General features: G+C 39.8%; 1 protein-coding gene across 1 annotated transcript in view; it reads right to left on the reverse strand.

Annotated features, from left to right (window-relative positions):
• The window catches only part of MYO5A (myosin VA), a 180,460-nt gene that overhangs the window by 37,052 nt on the left and 121,170 nt on the right, over window positions 1–22,238 (reverse strand). The window contains exons 21-27 of the mRNA XM_080808332.1: window positions 20,391–20,630; window positions 19,118–19,366; window positions 16,894–16,987; window positions 14,454–14,602; window positions 9,893–10,006; window positions 2,160–2,303; window positions 1,663–1,716 (exon numbers count right to left, since the gene is read on the reverse strand). Of these exons, the coding sequence (XP_080664458.1) occupies window positions 1,663–1,716; window positions 2,160–2,303; window positions 9,893–10,006; window positions 14,454–14,602; window positions 16,894–16,987; window positions 19,118–19,366; window positions 20,391–20,630 (1,044 nt within the window). The remainder of the gene's footprint in view (window positions 1–1,662; window positions 1,717–2,159; window positions 2,304–9,892; window positions 10,007–14,453; window positions 14,603–16,893; window positions 16,988–19,117; window positions 19,367–20,390; window positions 20,631–22,238) is intronic.

The raw sequence follows: 22,238 nt of genomic DNA on the forward strand, positions 1-22,238 counted from the left end.
CTCACAACAGTTCAGTGGGACCGTAAGAATTCTTAAATACACATAAGTGCTTTAAAATAATGAGTTTCCTTACACTATTTTGTGGCTTTTCTAACTCTTAGGTTTGGTTATAATCATAATAACTCACTGTAGTTTTCTAGCTGTTCTAGACTATAGTTTGCAAAAGGAGAAAACAGTAAAAAATAAACACAAGCAGAAAATGTCTGAGAAAGATAAATTTAAAACTAATAATTTAATTAACAACCTAGAAAACTTTTAAAGCTGGAGGTGTCTTGCTAGCTGATAACCTGATAGCTCAAACTTCACAGGGCTCAAAAAGTTCTAATTCTGGAGAGCAAAGGAAGAAGCCTAGTGAAGAACAATCTATCCTGATTTTATTTTTATTTATTTAATTTATTTATATTTTAAAGTAAACTCTACGCCCACCGTGAGGCTTGAACTTACGACCCTAAGATCAAGAGTCACATGCCTTACCAACTGAGCCTGCCAGGTGTCCACAACCTATTCTGTACCCAGGAATGGGCTCTTGTTTGTTTGTTTGATACCTCAACTCTTGGGTTACCTAAGATGCTTTGTATTCCAGGAACTCCTGTTCCTTCCTAATCAGAGTCTTTCCCATGTTCAGCTGCTCTGGGACACATAGTACCGGCTAGATAGCCTTTGCCTTCAACCATTAAGGAGACAATTCTCTACCCTCATCTTTCTCCTCCCAACAGTTGCTAAAAAATAAGTTAGAATACATCTCACTCTATACCTAGCAAACTAATACCTAGCTATCTTTCTCTATAAGTACATAGTTTCAGTGGGGTTTGGTGGTTAGAGTGTACTCTAAACAATATGTGCCAAAGATATGTATGTTCATATCCTGTTCCTGTCAGTTTCTAGTTGGGTGATCTTAGGGAAGTTACTTGTATCTCTTAACCTCAATTTCCTTATCTGTAAAATGAGAACTAAAATACTGACTTGCAGGATTACTGTAAGAATTAGGTTGCCGGGGGGAGGGATGTGGGGAGAGGGTGGCTGGGTTATGGACATTGGGGATAGTATGTGCTATGGAGTGCTGTGAAGTGTGTAAGCCTGACAAGTCACAGACCTGTATTCCTGGGACTAATAATACATTATATATTAATTTTTAAAAAAAGAATTAGAGCTGATATGTACAGTAAAGGCATTTAAAAATGATGAGCATAATGATCGCAGCCAACATTTGCTGGGTACTTACTACATGCTTGGCATTATTCTAAGCAGTTGATATGAAATACTTTATATAATCCTCATGACAGTCTTATAAACAGTATCATTATCCCCATTTCATAGATGAGAAAACTGGGGCACAGAAAAGATACATAACTTGCTTACAGCCATATAATGGCAGATCTAGCATCTGAACCCAGGCAGTCTGTCACTAGAAGCAACGTCCTTTACTACGTTCTATAGCCTCAAATGGTGGCCACTGCTTCCGTTTCTGCTTGGACTGAACTCAAGCTTATATGGAAGAGGTTCTACAAAAAGAAACAACACGAGCCTAGAAGTAACGCCTGAATAAGGGTGAAGCTAGAATCTTGGGTGCTCTTAAGGATGTTCTCTGTGAAAGAGAGAAACTCTGAGCAGGTCGCTTGCTAAAACAAGATATTCGAAGCCTTGGGCAGAAACTTCCATTACCTTGAGTGACTCATATTCCAGTTCTGCACCTCTAATTTGTGGTCTTTCTTCTTCCTAGGGAAAGTGTAGAGTTAAAAACTTTGTAAATAAGTAGTTATACTTCAATTGTCACTTTTTAAAAAAAGATTTTACTTATTTATTTATTTATTTAACAGAGAGAGAGAGAGAGATCACAAGTAGGCAGAGAGGCAGGCAGAGGGAGAGGGGGAAGCAGGATCCCCGCTGAGCTGGGATCCCGATGCAGGGCTCGATCCCAGGACCCTGAGATCATGACATGAGCCAAAGGCAGAGGCTTAACCCACTGAGCCACCCGGCACCCCTAACTGTCACATTTTCACTCAGAGTGTTTCTTTGCTCTAAAGAAAACAGTGAGGAGAATTTAGCCCTGGCAACACGAATCAAACGCTGCATGGATAAAGTACTTGTGGGCTGAGCTGCAGGACAAGCCCCGCCCAGAGCTGAGTCTGCAGGTGGCCTTGGGGTGGGGCTTCGCGCACCTTGGCTTTGCTGCGCAGCACCTGCTCCTCCTTGCGGTCCAGCTCATCCTGCATCACCTGCTTCTCCTGCTCCAGCTCTGTGACCCTCTTCTGAAGCTTGAGGAACAGTGACATGTCCAGAGGCACCTTCTTCTCACTTGGCTCCTAAACCCCAGAAATCAGAAGATGGTCAAGCCAATGCGGAAATAATGACCAGAGCAATAGAAAGACAGGCTAGCTTACGGAAGAAATATACATGGCAAAAGAATGACATGTCCACACACACAGCTAATGAGTAGAGGTATGCAAATTAAACAGTGAGGTGCTACTTTTCCCCTGTCAGATTGGCAAAGATCAATAGTGCCATGTGTAAGTAACAGTGTCTTAGATAATACGTGTGGAAGCATAAGTAGGCCTTTTAAAAGGGCAAGTTAGCTGTATTTATTAAAATTTAAAAGTGTATACCCTTTAACCTAACAATATACATTTAAGAACTATCCTACAAAAATTCTTACATAAGTACACAAGAATGTATGGAAAAAGATGTTCATTGCAACATTTTTTATAATTGTAAAAAACTGGAAAAAACCCACATGTCAGTCATCAATAGAAGAGTGCTTAAACTATAGTGTAATCAAACTAAAATATTTTATAGCTGTTAAAAATGGAAATAGATATATATGAATGCATAAATATGTCCTAGATAAAATTATTAAGTGGAATACACAAGTTGCTAGCCACTATTTATATTATGATCTTATTTTTGTTAAAAATCAAATGCATGTGACTTTAAAAAAAATTTTTTTAAAGACCTTATTTATTATTTGACAGAGAGAGAGCACAAGCAGGGGAGCAGCAGGCAGAGGGAGACGGAGAAGCAGACTTCCTACTGAGCAGGAAGCCCAACCTGGGGCTCGATTCCAGCACCCTGGGATCATGACCTGAGCCAAAGGCAGTGACTTTACCAACTGAGCCACCCAAATGTCCCTGCACATGACAGTTAAATATACCTAGAACATGGCATACAGAAATCTAGAAGGCCATCAGTGGTTATCTTGGGGAATGGGAGGTACTATGGGAAAGTTTCATTTTCTCCTTTACACATTCTATATTTGAATTGTTTACAATGAGCATGGACTACTTTTCTATTCAGGAAAAATGATTTTTGAAATGGTGAAGTGCCAGCATAAATATATTGAGATCACACAGAGGAAACTGGAAAACTAAAACATTAATAAAGGTTAATAAAGTGAAAGATAACCTAGGAGCATCTGAAAAGTATGTCAGTTGCTTCTAGAAAAGAATCACAGTGAGAGCTACTAGTGTAAATAAAGATAGACTAATTAAAGCTGAACAAATGGAAAGAGTAACCACCATCATGGAAGTTCTGAGACTGACAAAAGTGTTCTACCTTGTTGACTTCGGGTTTGAACTTTTATGAGGTAAGAAGAGAAAGAACTGTGTCATTAGATTTAATGGAGATGATAAAGAGTCTCTTTGCCTCTTTTTGTTAGAAAGAGAGAGAACAGTGACAATAACTGAATTAGATGGACAAAGTATAATTCTTTTTTTTTACATGTTACTTATTTTTCAGAGAAAGAGAGAGAGAACGAAAGTACAAGCAGGGGGACCCACAGGCAGAGGGAGAAGCAGGTTCACCATTGAGCAAGGAGCTGGATGCAGGACTCAATCCTAGGACCCTGGGATCATGACCTAGGTGGAAGGCAGACACTTAACCAACTGAACCACCCAGGTGTCCCAGTCAAAGTATAATTCTTAACTGATTAGTGTGTCTTATACGTCAAATTGTCAATTTTTTAAAAGACTTTTTTCAGATACAAAAGCAAAATAAATTTTTTTTTCTTTTTAAGAGAGGGGAGGAGGAACGGCGGAGGGGGGGGAATCTTAAGCAGCCCCCATATCCAATGTGGAGCCCAATGTGGGGCCCGATCTCACAACTCTGATATCATGACCTGAGCTGAAATTAAGAGTTGGACACTTAACCAACTGAGCCACCCAGGCAGCCCCCAAAATAAACTTTTATAGAAAGTTAAGGAAATAAGTACAAAGAAGAAAAATAAAGCCATAATCACAACTCCAGAGAAAACCTATAATTTTTGTCTAGTCTTTTTTCTTTAGATTTAAGTAATTGGAGTATTTTCATTATAATTTTGTATTGTCTTCTAAATTTGGCATTGTACCACCAATGTTTTCCAAATTTATGATGTATTTGAAACCATAATTTTTATTTTTATTTATTTTTTTGAAACCATAATTTTTAATAGCTATACTAACATGTGTACCATCATTTGCTTAGCTATTACCTATCTTACTGATAGACACTGAAGTTGTTTCTAATTTTTTGCTATTGAAATATACTAAAATAAATATCCTAGTGATATATACCTAAATATTAATGTTTTTCAGTCTGCTAAATTAGTTTACACTTCCATCAAGCAACCACCACCTTGCCTACAACAATGATTGTTTTGAATTTTTTTAAATGGCTTAATTGATAGACCAAAAGTATATTTAATTATAGTTTCAATTTACATTTCTTTGCCTTTTATTGAAGTTGAATTCTTTTTTATATTTATTAGCTATCTTTAGGGGTTTTTTTTAAAGATTTTTATGTATTTATTTGACAGAGAGAGAGCAAGAGAGGGAACACAAGCAGAGGGGGTGGGAAAGGGTGAAGCAGGCTCCTGCTGAGCATCGAGCCAGATGCAGGGCTCAATCCCAGAACTCTGGGATCATGACCTGAGCTGAAGGCAGAAGCTTAACGACTGAGCCACCCAGGAGCCTGGCTATCTTTTGTGAATTCTTAGGAGTGCCAAATTAAATGTTACTCTCGTTTTAAGAAAACATCGAAGGAGAATCAGTTAAACTAAGAAGTGGGGCATTTATCTGTAGGATATCAGGTCATTTGCCCACAAACTAGATAGACTTTGACCTTTTCTAAGTATCCAGTCCTATAATGTTCAAGAATAAGAAAAAGTTTAGATATATGATCTTCTACATAAAGTCTGTCCGGACTACTGTATGGTAACTAATATGACATTTGAAAAAAAAAAAAGAAAAAAGTCTGTCCTGACTGACAGAACAGACATAATACCCTGCCTGAACGTGAAATTACTATAGATTTCATTCTTTTTTTTTTAAATTTTTTTTTTTAAGATTTATTTATTTATTTATTTGACAGACAGAGATCACAAGTAGGCAGAGAGGCAGACAGAGAGAAAGAGGGAAGCAGACTCCCCGCCAAGCAGAGAGCCCAATACGGGACTCAATCCCAGGACCCTGAGATCACGACCTGAGCCGAAGGCAGCGGCTTAACCCACTGAGCTACCCAGGCGCCCTATAGATTTCATTCTTATAAAAATTCATTTCTATACATCCCACAAATACTTGTATTTTAGCTTATTTACAATGTAAACATTCCATTCATGTGTTTTTAATGTTTGTTCATCCATTAATGAATATGTCCCTGAAAATTTTAATTACTTTATTTTTCTTCACACTGTAATATAAGACTTCACCTCCTAACTTCCTTCATTGTACTTAAAATATCACCATTTGGGAATCATCCCTATCAATCTTGAATGGGCATTTTTGTTTAAAAGGAATTTTCTCATTTAAATGGATCAGGGTGGGGCGCCTGCATGGCTCGGTAGTTTAAATGTCCAACTCTTGATTTTGGCTTAGATCATAAGATCTCAGGGTCGTGAGATTGAGCTGGGGTGTTGGGCTCCATGTTGGGTGTGGAGCCTGCTTATGATTCTTTCTCTCTCTCCCTCTTCCCCCCACCCTGCCCAGACTGGTGTTCACTCATTCTCTCTCTAAAAAAGAAAAAAATTTTTTTTAACTTAAAAATGGGATGGGGTAACTTTTTAGATATTAGCAAATACTGCATAAAGAATTAGGTGACTGCTAGATAAAAACAAAATTCTACAGAGATGGAAGAATAAAAAAATAATATCTGACAACTGCAAAATTGCTTAGGCATAAGGACCGGTAACAATTTAAGAGTGCTCTGCATGGTGTCCATTCTTATCTGTAATGATGTATCTAGTCAGAGAGACAGCATTGGTCTTCTCCGTGCCACATGAGCAAGAACGAAGATAGGGCCATCTGGCTCAGAGAAGTTTCTGGGGTTTTGCTTTCCTTTCCTTCCTTTGAAGGGACTTTATCGGGGCACCTGGGGGTCAGTGGGTTAAGCCTCTGCCTTTAGTTCAGGTCATGATCTCAGGGTTCTGGGATTGAGCCCTAGGTCGGGCTCTCTGCTCAACAGGGAGCCTGCTTTCCCCCCTAACACACCCACTGTCTGCCTCTCTGCCTACTTGTGATTTCTCTCTCTGTCAAATAAATTAATTAAGTCCTTAAAAAAAAAAGAAGAAGAAGAAGAAGAAAAGAAGAAGGGACTTTATCATCCGTCCTTTTCTAAGAGAGTGAAGCTAAAAAATCCTGGTCTCTCATCTGAGGAAAATCCAGAAAACAAGAGAATGTATTCACAAAACTACCAGCATAGATCTGCAATCTTTCTGGAATTACTGTTAACAACAGCTGAGAAGGTTGTGGTGCCCCTTTCCCTGGCCTTCATGGGTGTGAGGAAGCTCAGGGGCAGAAGCAGAGCTGGGATAATGAGCTGATGGCTACTAAGAAAGGTGCATGACAGAGCAGAGAGAAGCAAAGCTTCCAAAAGAATGTGACTCTGGACCCTGAAGGTGCTGTGGGCATGGGAGGGCTGCACAGCAGGTGGAGCTCGTAGGTGACTTCTCCAGAGGGAAACTGCCATGCTGGTGCCAGTCTGACTTGTGAACAACAAATCACAGGTTTGTCAAAGCTAGAAAGACATCAGTTCTTTTTTATACCCAATTTTGCTATCACTACATGTCTGAGATTGGAATTCTGTGTTCCAAAAAACTCCTATTTTAAATTAAAAAAAAAAAATCAACTCATAACCAAGAGGAAGCCCATTATTTTCCTGGCACCAGATTCTGAAGGAGCTACTTGGGAATACTACACAAAGTAGGAGGTGCTCCTTTACTTTGTTAGGGGCAATCTGTAAACCTGGCTATTGCAGAAGCACTTGCAGGAAGAAACACACACCTGGAAGTCAAAAGGAATCAGAAGTGCAAGTTCACAGCCACAGTCTTACTCTGATACTGCTCTCCCACCCAACTTCCCTTCTGATAATCAATTTCTCTGTTTCTATTATCAGTTTTACAGATTTTTATCTTTCTGGTCCTGACCACACCCAGCCAAAATTATAGGACAATCTCTGGAAACCTGTTTATTAGAACAAAAACATGGATTTATTGGACACTTACTATGTATCAAACACTGTTATATGTACTTTATAGGAATTATCTCGACCTTCAAAACAGCACTCTGAAGTCAGATAATAATCACAGCCTCTCATTTCACAGACACAGAGCGACTGAGGCTCAGGTTACAGACTCAGTTCCAAGGAGGAGAGTTATGATAGTCTGTCCAGTGGTCAAGACAACCTTCTAACCAGAGCTGGCCACATTTCAGATACATGCACTTAGTCACAAGGAGGAAAACGACTCGTTCAGTGAAAAGCCTTTCCCATTCCTGAGAGACTTCCAGGTGTATGACCCACTGCTGATGGTTAGTGCATGTGAAGCACAATACACAACACTCCAGACCTGTCTGTGACCTCTAAGGCACAGTTCACCCTTCATTATTCAAAAGAGATGAGCGATATACTGAATCCCACTCTAAGCTAACTCTTTTTTTTTTTTTAAGTAGTTTCTATGCCCAGAGTGGGGCCCATCTTGGGGCTTGAACCACAGTCTCGAGATCAGACCTGAGCAGAGATCAAGTGTTGGATGCTTAACCAACTAAGCAACCCAGGTGCCCCTAAACTAACTCTTAATTTGAGAAAACATCAGCAGAAATATGGGTGAGAATTAGAAACAAGAAGGTTAACTCTCCCCTCAAATCTAAGAATTTGGACAAACTTGAAAAGAGTAGAGACACTGACAAATACAATTACTAGTAAAAATTAGGTAAAGCACAGAAGAGTTTTTGATGTTAAAAATGTAATGTCCTCAATCAAACCTATCAATAAGAAGTCTCTTTGTCCTGATTTTAATACAAAATAACCTGCAGCAGACACAGCCTTTCTGTCACGGCTTTCCGGGCCCTAGCAGGAGCTGCTCAAGCTGTGTTACACTGGCACCGACAGTGTGTAGACATACTTCCCTCGGACTGCTGGGAGTGAGAATCCCATGAAGACCCGCTGGACGAAATCCTAAAACTGTCAGATCCACTGGAGGCTCTAAATCCACTAGAGGTTGTAATTCTGAAACCTTCAAAGTCTAACTTTGTGGTGGTCTCCAAAGATAGTTACCAGGGATTGCTCTCAACGCAAATGTCTTTTCTCCTATCAAGAAATGAGGTCTACTCCCTTTCCGTGGAGTCTAGGCTGGCCTGGTAATTTGCTATGACTTAGAACGTGGCAGAACTGACACAGAGCTGGTTCTGGGCCTGGCCCCACAAGACCTGGCATCTTTTGCTCTTATACTGTCTGAGCGCATTCACCATGCCACCGAACAGAGAAGTTGCTTGCAGAGGCCCAAGGTCCTCTTCCTTGGGCTGGGATGCAGGGAGGTGCAGGAGAACCATCCAGTCAGAATTCAGAGTGTGAACATGAATAAATTGCTATGGTTTGAAACCACTGAAGTTTGGGATGGTTTGTTACACAGCAGTGAATGACTGGCACTACCTCTATCCCACTGTACAGTGGCCATCCTGCTCTATCAGTGGTCTGCAAGCTAACGTTAGCTACAGAGAGAAACGGACTAGAGAACCACAGTGTAAAATGACCGGATGCGAGGAAGCAGACAGAGCATGAGGCTTCAAACAGCCTCGGTTAGAATACTGGCTCAGCTACTTACACGCTGTGACCTTGGATAAGTTAACTTAGGGTTCTTGTATGTACGATTCCAACTATATGATACTTTTCCTAAAAATGAACAGAACGAGATGGCAGAAACTCTTCATTCCTGAGTAAAACTAAGACAAGAAAGAAAAGAATCATTCAGTTTTCTTCGGCTGTTCTGCCAGAAGCAGTCTATTTCTGACTTGGCCATTTTCTCAGAATATGATATAAAAGTAGAAGAGTAGTGCCTGAATTACGCGTTAGTGAAACTAATAGCATGTTTGAAAAGAAGATCTGAGAATTGGTTTGGGAACAATCTAACTTAAAGTCACTGTACTCCTGGAGTTACAGTAATGTGCTATTTTGGTTTCATACCACATAACACAAACACTAAGGCAGATTTATGAGCTATTTTCTTACATTTTTGTGGACAAAAATTACATTGGTAAAAACTTTCATCAAACAGAGGCAGCAGTCTTGCTAAACTCTTGGGCATTGATTATTTATAATATTCAAGGACAAAAGACATTATTAAAATAATCTGCCTCAATCTGAAATTCATAACAGGCTGTGTTTTTTTTAATGGGGTATGTTAAAACTATAAAAGTGAAAATCTGGTTCTCAGAATTACATTAAAAATTAAAATGTCTATTGATCCAAAAAATCTATAATAAGTATATATGTAGATATAAGAAAATATAAGTAATAATAAGCTAATTAAGCACCTATTGATCACTTATGAAATATAAAGAGTTTGAAACAACTGTTACATTTATAGGCAAATGAGCTCTGTTCTGAACAGCATGGTCATATCTACTTGTAGTGACAAATATCTAAAATGTACCTCTGTCCTCAATGGCATATCTTCGGTTTCTGCAATTTCAGAGCTAAAGGTGTATTCGGACTCATTGCTGCTATGGGTGGAGTCTGTTCTCTTGTGTCCAGGCTTGGGCACATTCTGCAAGGCAGATAAACCACATATAGTTAACATAATATAATTAAACCAGTTATAGTAAAACAGCACCCACCTCAACTTGGTTCTAACCCCCACTCACTGACTTGCTGTTCTCACGTCCAGTGCGTTCCGTGTTGTCCTTAACAAACCCTCACAAAAGGGTCACTTTCTGAGCTCCTCAGAGAGAAAGATGCACCAGCATGGCACGACAAGAAAAGTCACAAAACCAAATGCTCAAACAAAAATCATCTATGATTATTAGCAGAGTCCCCTTTGGGTTATTTGTTTTGTTTTTAAATTTCATTTATTTATTTATTTGAGAGAGAGAGAGAGAGAGAGGAGACACATGAGCAGGATTAAGGGCAGAGAGAGAGGGGGAAGCAGACTCCTTGCTGAGCAGGGAGCCTGACACAGGGCTCGATCCCAGGACCCTGAGATCATGACCTGAACCAAAGTCAGATGCTTAACCCACTGAGCCACCCAGGAGCCCCTGCTTTGGATTTCTTAAGTTGTGAGTGGCCAGTCACACTGGGTGAAGTGTAGGTATAATGCCTCAGCAATCAAACACTGTCTTCAGTGTTGCAATTAAATAAAACTTAGTAAAAAGTTCATGAAATATGTTTAATGATAGCATCATCCTTTTTACTGCATTGTATTTGAGCACAAATGGAAAAAAGGAGAGGGGTTCTACATAGGTGACTATAATTTCTGTCACTTTTGTGTATGAAGTTGAATCTCAGGATTTGGCAGTGGGAAGGATGAGCCATGCAGGAGAGGTAAGAAAGCTGCTCCAGGAACCCTCTGACATCCTGGGGTTATTAATTCAGGAGTCCAGGTGACATTTCTATGACATGTGGTACCTATGAGATTAGCATTCAGAATGCTTAGGGAAAACAGAGAAGTTAAACAATTGCAGTCTGCCCTCTCTGTAGGAGAGGGGGTTAGAGAATGACTTGAAGAGAGAAGTGATAAAAAGGCTGGATTTTGTGCCCCTCACTCCTAGGGTGCCTCCAGCAGAAGAGGTGGAAAGTTTCAGTGACCTGCATCTCTCAGGGTTATTGGCTCTGGGAGCTTCAGAAGGACCTCTGGAAGCTTTTCTGACCTGTCCAATTTCCTTTACTCTTCCCCCCAGCCACAGGAAGAGATGGAGTCCCAAAGAGTTTCTCTGCCTCTTTCTCTCCCATGTCTAGCTTACAAAGCAGAGCAATCCATATGACCAAAGGAAAGCCAGCATCCAGGGCCAGATGAAAGCCTGCCACCCCAACCTGTAATCTAGTGCATAAGGAAGACCCAAGAACCCCAGAACTTCTGAAACTACCTAGAAGCTAGGGTACACACTAAAAGGGACAGTCACCCCACATAAAGTCAAAGGCACTTGGATTTACTGTGTATGTACACAAACAACCTCACACAAATTTCCTAGCCAACAGTTGTATGGGAAGGTGAATATTAATAAATTAGTGGTATCATTAAGAGAAACAGATAGGTCCTCAGAAATACCTGGACAAAGGTTTTTTAATAAGCTTATTAAAGATGAGTGAGACCTCTATTTTCCCTCAGGTGCATGTCACTAAACAACAAATACCTTAAGGTATGAATAGAGGCAACACTGAATATTTGCTATTTAATGTAACTTCTGGATACAAGGCAGTGGTTAAATGCTCTGGGTCTGAAGTAAGAGGGAGCTGGGTAGGAATTCCAGGTCTGCCATTTATGTGCCTCTTGCCCAGCTTCTCCAGGCCTCACTTTCATCATCAGGAAAAGGTAAATAATAGTATTATCTGCCTAATAGGGTTTATGTGAAGATTTAATAGGACAGTGCAAGTAAAGAGTTAGCATACTGCTTGGCATATAACAAGGATTCAACTCATGTGAACAGATGCTCCATCACTGTTAGGACCCTGCAGTAAGATGACAACTCCCCTATGCCTGGCCTTGTTCCCCACGTTTTTAACCCATATGCTGTTCAATTACAAGGACAAACATCCTACTTGATCATCAAGTGCTCCTTCAAGATCTGTATCTCCTATGTCCTCTTTTAATCTGTCATGTCTCCAACAATTCCTTCTTTTCTTGAATCTGTTTTACTCTGTCTGTCAAGGTTAATGACCCCATTGTTGACACGCTGGACTCCCTCCTTACTGGGGATGAATCGTGCAACACTTCACAAGCCTGCGTTCCACTGCCTCATTGCTCTTTCAGTGTCTGCTTGAATCTCCTTGGCCCTGGATTTAGTCTTCTTCCTTGCCTCTACTCTACAACTGATTGTTCCTGGAGGGAAATCCTACAGCACTTCCAGGTATCAGGGCCAACAAATCTAGACCCTGGTAATCGGCAGCGTGAACTCTGGCCCCTGTATTACTACACAGATCCCCAGAGGTCCTGCGGCAGTCCATCAGTTCCCCTCCCCAAAGTCTCCTGCCATCCATTTGAGGACTCCGTTTACTACTAAGGCTTCCTAAGCACTGTGGCCGTGAGCGCTCCATCTGCAGAGCAGCATCAAGGAAATATGAGCCAAGTACGCATCTGTCAGTTGTGAAGTTTCTATCTACACATTAAAATAAGATATTGCTATTATTTAATTAATCCTAAATTATAAAGTTCATTTTTTAATTCTCTGCAATTCTTGGCAAATGTCTTCTTCAAAGACTGCAATCTTGGCTGCGTCTGGAGCTGGGAAAGGAGACCTACTAAAGAGCTGAGGAGGAAGCAAGCAGACTCTGATCTTCCTTCCTCTGCTATTTTCCTTTTCCCTCCCTCTGCCCATTTTGTCAACCAAGGGGAATGACAATGAGTCACAGGCACACCGGGGAGAGGATTATAGGCTGAGAAATCAGAAATCAAGCCGCTGAGTTGCACCCAGAACTTGATTACATCTTTTTTCCACAACATTGCTGGGAACAGAATGGCTAGCAGGCAGAGACTTGCCCAGTGGGAAAGAACAGCCCTGCTAAGTTGCTGGAGGATGGCCATTACTGCTGGAGGGTCTTTTCTAGACACGGCTACCTCTCTAAGGAGGAGACCCATTAACCTCACAGATATTTCCCAGAATGTGCTCAGAAAGTGATGACTATATGGCACATGCTTCTCTCATTTTATTTTCTGAGGTTCCCAAGGAATGCGGTATTTTTTTTTTTAACCAGGCATGCAGTATTAAAGAATCCAGGAAATTCTGTAGGAAAAACAATCTCTTTGTTTCAACTAGTGATTCCTACATTTATATGATCCTGATCATTTCTTTTCCCAATGCCGCTTTTTAATATCCCAAGTAACTAGTGGCTCTCAAAATACCTTGTAGGACACGAAACTTAGCTCTAACTATAATCAAAGCATAAATTCACCACAAATGTTGGCATAGTTATTCATTAAATAGAATTAAAATACATCCAAGAATGGAACTCTGGGGAGCATGATATTCCAATACAGAAGAAAAGGACTCCAAAGAAAGCTAAAAATGGGAGAACGTGAAGGAGGAAAGATTTCAACAAGGCCAAGTGCAGCAAGGAGATCAAGGAAGACAAGACCTACTGATTTGTCCTTCTGGTTTGTCAGTAAGAGTAACAGTGACCTACTCTTATTTCTAATGTCGCTTTGTCACCTATAAATCATCACTACCGATAGAGTAGCAAGGTTTGAAATAACAGTCCAACTGTGGCATTTAAATTAGCTTTTTAACCTCTTTGAGACCAGGTTTTCTCTCTTCCAAGTGACAAATTGATTTCATTTGTGTTACATAATCTCCTTCATTTTGACTTTTTAAATGTTACATTTTTAAAAACGTTGTCAGAGGATCCAGATAGAAGCAAAATTTGAAGCAAATATTCTATGCCACAGATCTCAAATTATCCTGTTTTTATAAGAGATATTTCAGAGCATTTCTAGCCATTTGTACCATGGAGGTTACCTTCAAGGCTGATACTTACAAGGAACAAGAGAGCTAGGGAACACTTTGTCTCCTGACAGTAGGATAAGTAGAACAGAGAGGCTGTGTAGAACTATTAAAAGTACAAGAGGTATGGTGGTAGATGGAGAAGAGTTCTTGAAATAGATAATTTATAAAAATAGAGACTGAATTTTCTTTTTGTAGGAATCTATCTTTGCAATCACAACAAAACCCAGTGAATACTCAATTATATAAATATTTGTTTTATATGAAAATTTTACATGAAGTCACCCAATATATATGACAAAGTGTATGGCCCAGTCTTTAAAGTGTTTGACTTTACAAAGTATTCACAAATAAAGTTAGATGATTTGCAGGATTTGCTTTACAACAACTCAAACCACTGGACAATGTGCAAAGGAGGGATAGAGTAGGGGTAGAAATGTGTTGACCACTTTGGAATTGGATCATGAGTACATGAAGTACATGGGATTCATCCCACTGTTCTATCTGCTTTTGTATGTGCTTAAATATTTTCATTTTCAAAAAAGCAAGAGTTCGACTCACCACCATCAGAGTCATCTCTTCCTTGAGGTCATCATATCGTTCTTCTAAGCGACTGAACTCATTCAGAAGGTTCTGGTATCTCAGCCTTTCATCATTAAGATCGAGTTCCAGTTGTTTCGTTTCTTCTACTAACTTCTTCTCCATAGTCTCTGAAAGAAAGAAGAGGGGAAAGTATAACAAAGATGGCTCTCCAGAATTCAAGAGGACAAACATGTTCACTGACTTCCAGTTTCTCTGCAAAGTGTTTTACTTCTAGCACCACGAACTATGAAGAGTATCTTAGTGAATGTAGGGAAAGAGCAAATATGACAAAAAAAAATAGTTTGTGAATAACAACAATCATCTACTGAGTTCTTCCATGTACTAAGGATTCAGTGCCACTAGATCATTCACTGGTTATAGCACATCCTTGATAAAATTTCATCAGGCATTGTTTAGTAACTAAAGCATTCTTTATTCCAATATTCTGTTTCAGGCTATCATAAAATTCTTTTGTCCAAATTAGTGTACTCTGTCAAAAAGTCAGAGATACTCCTCTGAGGAAGGTGAGGAAGTGGTGAGGAAGTGGTGACTTCTCAGCAAACCCAGCTGCCAATGTCCTATGTCAACGCTCTGCTAACCTCACTCTCTAGGCTGAGATCTTACAATATTTCCAGCATGTTGACCCTCCACAGTCCTCTCACTCCCCCATTTCTAACCAGATAAGACCCCCATGCCTGGCCATCTGTGTCACATCTCTTGTGTCTTGCCGGGGGTACCTCGACCTTTCCATTTACAACCCTGCTCTGCTGTCTCTGTTGCTAGTGGCTCACATTTGCCTGGGACGTCATCTGGAGATAGGAGATGAGCTCCTGACTGCAGATAAAGCAAAGTAAACAGCCTCAGATCTCAGCTGTATGTTTTACCTAAAGAAGCCAACCAGTCACATTTATAAATATTAAGCTTCCTAACATTTACATAGCCCATTTTATTCTCATGTTTCATGGTTAAATCTTAGCCTGCCCTGCCTGCTCCAACTGCTTCACCATTTCTTTCTCTTGTAGCTCCGTAAGGGCGAGGGCTGCAAGCGTCTTGTCACAACTGCTTACCTGGTGTCCACCACAGTACTTCCCTAGTGTAGGGCTTTAATAATGTGTGAGTGAAGGAATGAAAGAATTTCTCCTCCCTATCACATTCCATAAATTTCCTTTTATTCTTATCAATTTGCAGAAGCTGCCTAAGGCTACCAAGAAATCTTCCCTAGGCAAATCTCATGTTAGTTCTTTGTTCATCTCATCCAGTTTCAAGTATTCTTATCATTCTGGATCTTTCCATCACATTCTGCATCCTAGCAGCCTTCTTTCTATGTCTTTAGTGACTGTTTTTAATATCCCCTATCAACTTTCTTTTCTAGTTTCTTTTCTTCACCTTATCCTTTACTTGTGGTCATCCTATAAGGCTTAATTCCAGATTTGTTCTCTTTCCTTTACAATACGCCCTTTAACTGAGAGGGAAGACGTAGTGGGAGGAAAAGCACAAGGGGTTCTCTTATCATCATAGCTTTAATGGATACCTTAAGGCCTATTTCTTCCTGTCTCTAATCTTTAATCTCAATTTGTTTTCAGCACATCCTAGCTGACATCTAAAATTTAACACTCTAACAACTGATCTCATTAATTTTACTCATAAATAGGTACTTTTCTCCCTCAGTTTCCTCATCAGTAATAATACACCATTATTGTCAAAATACATCATCTCAATACTTTAGAAAACTGTTATTCCTTTTTTGAATACCACATGAAAAAGGATAACATTCTGGTGATTCTCTTCATTTACTATATCCTCACTCCAATCCATCTCTTTCACTCTGTCTCCCCCACCAATTTCTATAGCTTCAATCCTTATCTTCTTAGCCCACATTTATATACATGTAGACTCCTTGTAAATTACCATCATTCTTACCTATCTCACAAATAGCTAATAGAATAAATGTTCACACCTAGTTAGTTCTCTATTCAAAAAATTAGAGTTGCTTTTTTTTTTTTTTTTTAGGTGGAAAAGAGTAATTGATCTTGGGAGAATAATATCCATTGGTTTAGCAAAAAATAAATAAATACATGTAGACACACACACATGTTAGCTCACAATTTCTTCCTAATTCAATAGAATCCTATAAGTCATAACTAATAAATCAGACATGCAGAACAAAATTAATTCTTAAAAAAAATTACATAGGATACTGACCATACATGAATTCACACGTGTGCATAGAAAGACCAGATACAAGTTCACCAACTAAATCAACCAAAATATTTACAGTGCTTGCCTCTTGGAACTTCTTAAATTTAATGATGACAATCTCAACTTTTTAACACATTGTAGTTGTAACAAAATTGTAACATATAAAACTTTGATCCGAACTTGACTGGAGTACGGCGAGTTATACCCACATGAGTCTTACCTGTCATCTCCTTAGCCTGCTCCACGATAAGATGATTGAGGGCCTCTTTTTCCTGCTTCAGCAAAATATTTTCTTCCTTCAGACTTGATACCAGCTATAAAATAAAACAATCAACTCAGATGGCTGCAGTAGACAGAGAACGCCCCATACTGAACGTAAAGACCACACCACAGGCCCTCTTTACCGTCACATCTCTGCACCTCATTTCTTTGCCTAGGTCCATCTAGCCACTTTTTTTAACTTGGCTCAAGCATTAATCCCTCCAGAGAGCCTTCCTGGAAACTCCTTGCAATTAGGTGTCTCTCCTACAGGACCCTGATGTGCCTTGGATGTGCCTTGTTATAGCCCTTAGAAATGATTTACTTTTACTTCCCTAATAGACCAGCAATTCCTGGAGAATGGAGATAATTGCTGTTGTTTCACTTTGTACCTTGAGCATTTAGCAACTGTCTGGCACCTAGTAAGGATTTGCTCTTGAAAGAATGAAAATGCCTTCTCACCTCAAAAGCCTAACAAAAGCTTAGGCGTACTCATGATTCAGGTATTAAGAGAGATTAAGGAGGTTAAGAAAGATATGAAGGGCATTTTGGTTCTGGAATTCACTGGATTCCTTCTGAAGCTCCCCGCTGTCTGTCTTGCAAAAGAGAATTTCCCTTTCATCTCCTCTTAAGAGTTTTACAGGGTTGCAAACTAGTCCTTTTATTCCATGTTTAAGCACTGACCTTGCAACAGTGTGAAAGTACTTAAATGTCACAAAACTGTACACTTAAAAATGGTCAAAATGGTAAATTTTATGTTACGTGTATATATATTTTGCCCCCCAACACACACACACACACATACACACCCTACACACAAAACACATTGACCTTTCACTTTCTAGTTCCCAGTTGGATAAGGATTCCCAGGAAGCAAAAATTAAAACCAAAGGTAAACTTTGCAAAGTTTATAGTTTACTTAGTTCATCTTTGACATAAATGTGTGCTTGTGTGGAGTAAAATCTGAATTCCTTTCTCTAAGCATACATTCAAGGAACTCCTTAAGTAATAGCTTGCTTTTTTTCCTCCCTCCATCCCTTCCTTTCTTCCACTCTTTTTAAAGTAAACTCTATGCCCAAGGTGGGGTTCAAACTGTGACCCTGAGATCAAGAGTCACATGTTAAAGCAATAGCTTTAATTATAAAGAGAAAGTTTTCAGGAGGTCAGAGACAGAGAAAGAGAGCCCTATTAATATTCAGAAGGCAGTACGGGGCGCTTGGGTGGTGCAGCAGGTGCAGAGTCGGACTCTCAGTTTGGTCTCAGGTTGTGATCTCAGGGTTGTGAGATTGAGCCCTGAGTCAGGCTCCATGCTCAGCGGGGAGTCTGTTTCTCTCTCTCTCTCTCCCTCTGCCCCTTAACCCATCCCATGCATGCACTCTCTCAAACAAATAAAATCTTTAAAAAAATCTATTCAGAAGTCAGTACAGAAAAAGCACAGGAAATTGAGAGTCTTGCCAATAGTTACAGCCAACAACAGTCAACTCTGTTTTAATTTAAAGATGGTAATTCTAGTGGAATTTATGAAAATCTATCATTTTTTTCAAGTAAGCTTTATGTTGAGGTGCTTTGATTTTGTTTAAACAATACATTGCATTGCTGCTTGAGAATCGTAATGTTTTCTGTATTTAATGAAGCTTTGATACAAACATTGATATAAACTTGTAAGTAAAAGCACCAGTCCACAAGCACTGTTGTTGCTCTTCTATCTGCATCCCGGCTCCTGGCTACAGTCAGTGTGCAGACATTTGGACTTTTCCCACCGAGACTTCTCACACAGCCTTACAGGTTTCCAGAAAATTTCTACTATCAGCTAGCGACATTTCACTGCTTGATTAGCTTCTTAATCATGCTAATCCTTTTGGAGAAAAAGGAGCCTACACTTCACCCAGAACTTTGTATTTAAAAAAGAAGAGTATGGAGTACGTTCTTGGCCATTAATTCTCTTCTTAGAGAATTCTTCTTACTAGAGTCAAAAGGTTCTACTAAAAGACCTACAACTACTCATCCACTGAGTGGGAGACATGCTTGGAGAACACCAATAATGAACAGTGAACAACATTTTTACTTCACTGACATTTTTACTTCACCTTCAACTGAAATCAACCTTGGGCCACATGGCCAGGTCATGACGACAACACATTTCCTTTGTGAAAAGAGTAGATGGAGATATGAAAATTAGTTCCCACCTGCTCGGTTTCCTGTTTGTATCTATCTGCACGCTCCTCAATGGATTTCTTCTCCGACTGAGTTTGTTCCAGGTCTTTCCGGAGCTTGGCAATTTCCTCCTGCAGACTGAGGACCCGTCCGGTAGCAATCTTGGCTTCCTCCTCACTTAGCTGGAGACGCTCTAAGTCACTTCGTAGTTTCTCAGTCTCAGAGGTGTATATTCCTTCCAGATTGGTCAGTTTCTCCATGAGGCATTTGTAGTCTTTGTTCTTTTTATACACACGTATAAGTAACAATAAGTAAGTATATATATCATCAAGTGTATTTTAAGAAAACCGTATTTATTCATCATATTCATGCTCTATCACCCTAGCATTGATAATGTACCTAACCAAAATACTAACCACAACCTTTATAATCAATACCTCTTGAAGTGATACAAAGAGAGAACAGGCAGAATTAATTCTGTTTTACATCATGAGCAACACAGATGTGATTTTCTCATGATCACAGGGTGAGTTACCACAGTAAATTCTTAATTTCCTGACTCTTAAACCAGAAATAGAAAAATCTATACTTGCTTTTGAATATAAATCAGTGTCCTACTGAAAGCCATATGCTAGGCAGGTGATTCAGAAAAATGATAAAATGGGCTCAAAATCACAAGTTATTTACAAATCTCTTTATTACCTCAAAACACTTCCCACTCAGGTGAATTCCTCCTTCTCCCTGATGAATCTCACTTTATTCTGTTTGCTGCATTTTTTTTTGTTTGTTTGTTTTGTTTTTTTGCCCTCCTCGGTATTTATGTATTACTAATTACTATTATATCATTTGAATGTGCTAAAATATTACTTGGTAACTATCTCTAGTAAATCAAATTTTATCCCTGCAAATAGACTGTACATTACTCAGGAGAACGGACATCTTTCTGCATCTTGTACAATATCTCAATGCTAAACAACTCAACTATAAAAGAACCTTAAAATTTATGCAGATGAACGATAATGATGAAAGAGATTTATAAAGTACAAAGTACAATACGACTCTTAATCATAAAGGTTTGGAATGTTGTATATCTGGCTGTGTTCTCAGAATAATTTCCTCCCTTCGTCCTTGCAGATATAGTCTTACCTATGAGCTTGTCACTCTTTCCATAACGACATTACTGTCATTATTATTTTACCTTTTTTGCTTCAACTGAAAAGTGAAGCCAAGGGGAGACACTGCTGACCACATTCCATGGCGCCCCCTTAGGCAGCCCCCCGCCCCGGGGTCCCGAGGAAGACATACCTGCTCATCCACTTTGCGCTGCAGCTGCATGATCTTGTTCTCCATGCCGATGTGCAGCTTCTTGTAGCGCTCCACGGAGCGGGCCTCGATCTTGAGCTTCTTCAGCTCGCGCTTGGCCATCATCCGCCGGAAGCAGCACTGGAGGTAGATGATGGCTTGCGTGCTCCTCCTGTAGTGCATGCGAGCCAGCCAGCCCCGCACCCACTTCTGAATGATAACTGCTTTGTGCTCACGGAGCATCTGCAGAGAAAGGGAAATCCAGGTAATGTCCGACCCTGGACCAGACTAGAGGTTCAACGTATCAACCCAGCTACGTCAGGCTGAGAAGCCAGATGCCACCCGAAGGGAAGGATACAAACATTGTATTGGACTGTCTGGATTTTACATATCACAAACCTATGCTTGAAGACACGAGGCATGACCAGTAATCTCAGCACAGAAGCTGACACAAGGGGTACTACAAAGTTTATTACTGATTTATTCACCTTTCCCCCCAGAAACAACAACAACAAAAAATGACACTCTTGTTTGCCACATATGAGGAAAGCCATTTTAGTGAGGATTTCCCATTGCTATTTCAAATGTAGCAGGAATCCACTTATGAAATTCAAAGGTGGTAGGGATGGAGCTTTAAAAGGAAAATAAAAGATTAAGTGAACTAATCTTAATTTTGATTTTCTATTGTATTTTCTAAAAGAAAAAAAAAAGAAAAGATATTCCCCTAAACTTATAAACAACTTATAATAACAAAGTTGCCTTATGAGATGAATTTGTCAGTAAAGACCATCAAGTAGGGACTGTCTAAACAATTTCCAGGAAATGATAAACAATTCTCAAATTTAAAAAAATTCTTGAACTTTAAGAAAGGTTAAATTAGCAAAACCTTGAGGTTCCTCTAAGTCTATGATTTTATGCAATAACCTGTGTGATACAACTGATATTTAAATGTATATATATAATGTATCGTGAAACTTTTTATATGTAAAACTCTCTAAAACTACTCAATAGAGAGTAGTTTAATAAAAGAGTAGAAGCATAGCTCCGGTTTTTAGATTAACAGAGAAATAATGTAACATTCTAGAGAATACATTTAAGAAATAAGTGGCTAAGTTTTAAATACAAAAAGATCATAGGTCTGTTGGAGATCTTAACAGTCCTTTTGGCACCTGAAGTCTGCCCTTTCCGGCTGTTCTCCTAATGCCACGGCAGGCTTCAGTCTCCGCTCAGTCAGCCAGTCAGTGTGTATCAAGCTCCAGTGAGGCCGGTGGACCGAGCTCTCACTGAGCATCACGATCCCAAGGGAGCCCCTTGTCTTATCTGGATGACTAGTGATGAAATGTATATGACTCCATGACAGAAACTGAAGGTTTTCAGACTTTCAGACTTTAAAACTCAGTACACAGTGGCAAAGCTATTAATGCCAATTTTCCTATGCCATTTCCTTCTCTTCATGTTACTTCGGACATTGGTCCATTTCTGAAATTTCAGCCAAACAGAAACAGTATATAATTAGAGCTTCCACTCTCAATCTCATGCCCATCAGTGAGTCAGAGAAATTAAATGGCACCTGCTCTCCCTTTCAGATGCCCAAATCCCACGAAGGGGAAGCTCAGACTGGACAGAGCTAGAAGGAGCACTGATGGGGTGCTACTGGCCTGTATGTGAGCTAGCCTCTAATGTGCCACCCCCACCGTGTCCAGTCACACTGGGAGCTGAGCTGGCCAGAGCCTGCCTCTGCTACACCAAAGGCCTCACAACCCAGTTCAGATGTTCCTGAGGAAAACATCTCAGGTAGGGGTAACATCTCAGGAGGGCAACCAGTTTGTTGTACCTAAAACGTCAAGTTTA

Source organism: Martes martes (assembly GCF_963455335.1).
Source record: "Martes martes genome assembly, chromosome: 7".
Classification (NCBI taxonomy): Eukaryota; Metazoa; Chordata; class Mammalia; order Carnivora; family Mustelidae; genus Martes; species Martes martes.